At 19.7% G+C, this 6,808-nt stretch overlaps 1 protein-coding gene across 1 annotated transcript; it reads right to left on the reverse strand.

Moving 5' to 3' along the window:
* Positions 1-1,129: 1,129 nt before the first annotated feature.
* On the reverse strand, positions 1,130-5,851 carry PRSY57_0402700 (protein transport protein Sec24B, putative; the record flags this gene model as incomplete). The annotated part of the gene is made up of 5 exons (XM_012905891.2): positions 1,130-1,253; positions 1,358-1,439; positions 1,535-1,604; positions 1,777-2,157; positions 2,297-5,851. 5 exons carry the CDS (start codon positions 5,849-5,851, stop codon positions 1,130-1,132), a joined length of 4,212 nt encoding a protein of 1,403 aa, XP_012761345.2.
* Positions 5,852-6,808: the final 957 nt, after the last annotated feature.

Below are 6,808 nucleotides of genomic sequence, written 5' to 3' on the forward strand. Positions count from 1 at the left end.
AAAAAAAAAAAAAAAAATAAAATAAAATAAAAAAAAAAAATAAAAAAAAAAAAAAAAAAAAAAAAAAAAAAAAAAAAAAAAAAAAAAAAAAAAATATATATATATATATATATATATAAAGGAATACCATCACTAAATATATACATATATATAATAAAATATAATATAATATATTTAGATATATATGATGATATATTTTTACAACATCATAAAATAGTTTAGTAATATTATTATGAAAACAAAAAAAATTCCCATTTTTTTCCCTTTAAAAAATAAAAATATAAAAAATATATATTTATATTATATTTATAATTTTATATATATATATATTATAATATATACATGAATAAATATTATATATATATATATATATATATATTTATTTATTTAAATTTGTAGTAAAAAGTATAAAAGCATAAACTGACATGAAAAAAAAAAAAAAAAAAATTTTAATATACAAATGTATTAATAAGGTATAAAATATAATCTTATTTTTATATTATGTAATTAATTTAACAAATTTTAGATACCCTAAAGCCTTTCTGCTCTTTTTTCTTTTTTCTATTTTTTTTCTATTTTGATATTTAAAGAAATAATATTATATTTTTAAAGATAAATTTTTATATACTATATAAAAAAACAAACAGTTGTAAAAAAAAAAATAAAAAAATAAAATATACATATATATTATATATATATATATTTTATTCATTTATATTATTTTACTTAAGTTTTAAAAAAAAAAAAATTAAAATAAATATTTAAACATATATAATATTATATTATATTATATTATATTATATAATATTATATTATATGCTGTTTTATATTTACATATAAATATACAATATATTTAACAGGTGTAGGTACAATAAAAAAATAATAATAATAATAATAAATAAATTAGCATAATACAATAAATTATTATAAAACAATATGGATATAAATCAACATTTCATCATAGCTATACATATAAAATAAAAACATATAAAATATATAAAAAATTATATATATAAAATATTTAAAAATATTCTTTTCTCTCTTCTCTTTGTTCTTTTTATTATTTTCTTGAAGTTCTTGGATATTTCATATATATATATATATATATATATATATGTATATACAAATCCTATGATTCTTCGATTTTTTTATGAACCAGCTTATGAATAAAACATAAAAAGTTTACATAACTATATTCCTTCTCAACTTTATCCTCAACACATAATGAAATAAAGTGTTCTTCCAATGAAGATCTACAAAAGGGCAAAAAAATATGCACACATAAATATATATAAATATATATACATATACATATATATATATTACTTATTTTTTTTCTCTTTATAAATATATTTACTTTGGTGGGACCACAACTAATGGGACGTAATTATTAAAATGATGAATTCTTGTAATATTAGCAATTATACGTTGTAATTTTTCTAAAAAAATAAAGCAAAATAAAAAATATACATACATATATATTTATATATATATATATTTAATATATCATACATCATAATGTAAAAATACTTACTTGCATTTGTACTATTATCTAATATTATTAACTGGTAACAATTTTGCTCAGTTGGCATATCACCAATAATCTGCGAAAAAAAAAAAAAAATAAAATAAATAAACAAGTATATTTTTCTTTTTTGTCAATTATAATCTCAAAAATGGAAATATAAACATGCACATATATACATATATATATATATATATATATATATATATATATATATATATATATATATTTTTATTTTATTTTATTTTTACGTCTGCGGTAAAATCTTGATCACAGTGATAACCAAAATAAAGATATAAATGGGTTGAACAATCCAATAAATATATACCGCTAGAATATATTTTTTCAGCACTTGTCGGTATCGCTCTTGGAAGGAAATTCTCGTCATCTACATCCATATAATCAATTTCATTATGTCGACCTTTCATATGAATTAAATACATCACTGGATATACAAACAAAAGAGAAGATATTATTGGCATCGACAACAATTTTATTAAGTTGTACACCTTTAAATCATGTAAAGCGTCCTTCTTCACAACATTATGTTTTAATAAGCATGAGGTAAATAGAGGTAACAATTTTAATGTGTCTGGTAAAATTAATTGTCCCGAGTGAGCCGACGTCGCACACTAAAAAGATAAAAATAAAAGGAAAAATAAAAATAAAAAATATTCATATATATATATATATATATATATATATATATATATATATATATATAATATTTATATATACACCTTGTCACATGGTATCATTTTGACATCTTACATTTAAACGATAGGAATATAATATGGCTGCCAAGTTATCTATAATTATCTTTGAATAATTATCATTATGCAATATATTCGTACACAATTGCTTAATCAATATATTCATTAATGCCTCCGCATCCGTATATCTAAAAACCGTACTTAAGGATGTTGTTAAATTCATATGGGTAGTATGTAACCTTACATAACGATCACCATACAAATTTGTATAAATACATGCACACTGTATGTATACTTGCTTCTTTGTCTCAGATATATCAGAATAATTTAATAAAAAAGCAAACGTATGGTCATGCCTAATTTTAGGTATTTTAATAGTATCCGTACTTATTATAGAATTAAAATTATTATTACAACAGAACAAATTCTTTACTGTAATGTTATGCGTATATCTTAACTTTAATTCACAACAATAAGCTATATTTTCAGATGTTAAGGTATCTTTTATATTCATATATATTTCCTTATAATCCTTTTGCCATAAAAAATTTTGTATAAATAATATATTCCCTCCTGTATTCTGTGCTATATATTGTAAAGAAGGCACACATATACGAATATTATTGGATGCTATTATTGATATATCCACACTTATATTATATGCATACAAATCTAATAATAAAGCATCATAAAAAATCTTCTCTTTTACTTCTAAAAAATTTTCATGTATATCTCTTTTTTTCAACTCTTTAATACATCCTAAACCACAATTAGGAGTACTCGTATAAAACATACACACATTACCATTCCCATTTCTACTTTTTAATATATCAACTGCTATCTTCAATGCACTATTACCACAAGAAACATATGATTGCATACACGAATTACTAAATAATTTTATACTATCTATTAAATTATCTATTTTATCCTTCTCATCTATACAACTAAAAAATAAATCGTCTAATGATAAAGGAATGAACGGATTATCTATATCACTCATTACTATAACCTGATTATTTTTATTTTTCTTACAATTATAAAAATATATACAACTATTGAACGAAATAATTGCAATTTTTGTCTTATCACATTTTACATTCTGAACAGCATAACGAATACCTTCTAATATCGTATGTGTTATATTACTATATATAGAATTATAAGAACATTCTATAACAAAAATAAAGTATGGAGGTAAACACTTTTTTATTTGTGGATATTTAAATAAAAAGAAACCTCTTTTCATTTTACAATCTTCTGTTTCTCCATCCTTTTCTATAATAATATTTTTTATATCATGCATATTAAAGTGAAAATTATTAATAATGTCATCAATGTTACAATAAGAATTCTCATCCTTTGGATTTATCCTTTTATTTGGAGAAACGCCACTTTTCTCAACATAACCATTATTGTTTATTCCTTGAGAATTATAGTTATAATTTCCTAAATTGTTCTCTTCATTTTGTAAACTCGTTTGTGTCTCATTATAAATTAATTTATTATTACTCTTATTATGAGAGTTATGTAAACCACGTCGCTGCTCATTATAATAACTGTTACTACCACTGATGTTATAATTATAATTATAATTATTATTGTAATTATTATTGTAATAATTATAATTATAATAATTATTATTATTTTTAATATTAGTATCATTTGTATTGCTTTCACCCTTAATGTCTGACAAAACCAAACTGTTTGATATTTGCTTTGTAAAAGACATAATCTTATTCGTTATCATAGAAGCTGCCTGGTTCAAATTCTTATTTATATATGTATAAGACAACTTAAAATTATTATTACTATTATAATATATAGGTGGTAATAATATATCCACACTACCCTTCAATAATGGAGATATACCTGTTGTCATATAATCATTTGGACCTTCCATACGTGAATTCATCTTTTCATTATATTGATATATATCAAATAATACATTTTCATTTATTAAAAATTCGGTATCACAAAAAACACAATGTACTGATTTAGATATATCTTCCAAAATAGTTGCATGCAAATAACTATAACATTTAGGACATCTTAATATTTCGATGTTCTCCTCTTTATCATTTATAACATCTTTCATATCAACCTTCTCTACGCACTCTCCCTCATTTAAACGAGCAAACGGATTTACTATAATACCAAACGGTATCTTAGATAATTCTAAGGTTTCTGAAAATAAAGGTATCTGGTATAAAGTACTTTTAACAAAACGTGGATCCGCTTTGCCTGTGTCTATAGATATATAAGGTTGATAATAAGATGGAGGTGATATATATTTACATGTTTCATATACTTTCAAATTACGTCGACTCTTCTTATCTTGAAAATTAATTATTGGTCTAGGTATCTTATTCATATCTATTCGATTATACGTTTTTTTAATTAATGTATATATTTCTTCTCCATTTTCTCCTACGGAATTATCAAAATCACTTGAGTCCTCATCACTAGAACTATCCTTCTCACCTGACTCTTCATTATCTTCATCCTCCTCATCATTACTTTTCATATTCCCTTGTCCATTTTTCATTATACCCTTTCCCACATCAAAATTATGTATTGTGCTCTTTTCATTAAAATTATTATTTTGTTGTACACTAATTTGGTTTATGCTCTTACTTTTAAATGGGCTATACTTTATACTGTTTTGTGTAGCATTAACTGGTTGACCGTTATTGGGGTAATAATTATTTTGGTAATTTGTTTGATTGCTTACATTGTTATGTAAATTATTGTAATTATATGACTGGTTCATATTATTTGGTGACTCGTTCATAATATTTGGTGATTCGTTCATGTTATTATAAGTTGTATTGTTCAAATTATTTTTTTCTACCTGACCGTTCATATTAAAACTTGTCATTTGGCTAGTTACCGGAGCATTTTCCTTTGTATTGTTTGAATAAAAGTGTGTATTTGTGTTCGTTGGTTGATTAATATAATAATTATTACTATTACTATTAATATTATTATTATTAATATTATTTATATTATTATTATTTACATTATTATTATTTGTGTATGTTGGTGGCCCATTTTGATTATAAGCAGTTTCCAATGAATTTACATATGGAGGTACATTTTGCTTATTTGTGTAATTAGTTTGATTTATATTATAGTTTTGTATATTTGACTGTGTAGAAGTATTATCATTTATAAAATTGTTTGCATTATTTGCATTATTTGAATTATTTGTAATGTTTTTATTATTTATATGTGGGTTCATATATTGACTCTTTTGTCTAGCAGCAGAATAAAAATTTTGATCGTTATTTTTTTGATCAAAAGGGGATGATACAGATTGATTATTATAATTATAATTATTATTCAAGGTGACTTGTGATAAATTATTTATTAACTGGTCATCATTATTATAATTATTACAATTATTATTATAATTATTACAATTATTATTATAATTATTATAATTATTATTATAATTATTATTGTTGTTGTTGATGTAATTATTATTTTTTATGTCTTCTGTATTTTCATTAAAATTGTTGGTATTATGAATATTTTCTTTACTCACACTATTAGCAATATTCATATTCGTAAAATTTATACTTTCCTTTTGTTTTTTCATGTCATTCATTTATTTTTCATTTTGTAATATATCCACATTTACATTAAAATGCTTATGTATATCATTTTTTTTATTTTAAATATTTATCAAATTGATTAATTTGATAAATGGAAATAATAAAAATAAAAATAAAAATATATATTATGTATATAAAAATATATATATATATATATATATATATATATATATTTAAATAACTTCAGGAGAAAAAAACATCATGTTCTTTTTTTCTTCTTTTTTTGAAGATATGAAATATTTAATTTCTAAAGTATCTATTTATTTATTTATTTATTTTTTTATTTTTTCTTTTATTTGATATAATAAAGAATTGTTCATATATTAATAATAATAATAATAATAATAATAATATATATATATATATATATATTATTTATATATTTTATTTTATATTTAAAATGTAAAAAAAAAAAAAAAAAAAAAAGATTTATAAGGATAATGATAGTTTAATTTTTTATTAATATTTAAAAAAATTTATTATTATGTATTTTTTTTTTTCTTTTTTTTTTTTTGTGTTTATATATAAAAATAAATATTTATATATATATATATATATATATTATTAAGCATACGCCATAAATAATATATAATTATACATTATATAATATTTATATATATAATAATATATATATATAATATAAAATATATTATATATACAAAATATTTTTTTTATGTATATAATATATATTGTATATTATAAAATGCATTTATTTAATTTTATGATAATTTGATTTTTATTTTTGAATATTTAAAATTATGAGGGTTAAAATAATATATTATATTCCATATTGTAATTGTATATATAATATATATATATAATATTTCATATACATATAATTAATATTATATATATAATATAATTATGAATATTTTTATATTTTCTTATTTAAAAATATAAAGGTGTATAAAAATATATCCTTTTAACAATCCTTTTTTTTTTTTTTTTTT

The sequence above is a fragment of the Plasmodium reichenowi genome, chromosome 4 (genome assembly GCF_001601855.1).
Source record: "Plasmodium reichenowi strain SY57 chromosome 4, whole genome shotgun sequence".
NCBI lineage: Eukaryota > Apicomplexa > Aconoidasida > Haemosporida > Plasmodiidae > Plasmodium > Plasmodium reichenowi.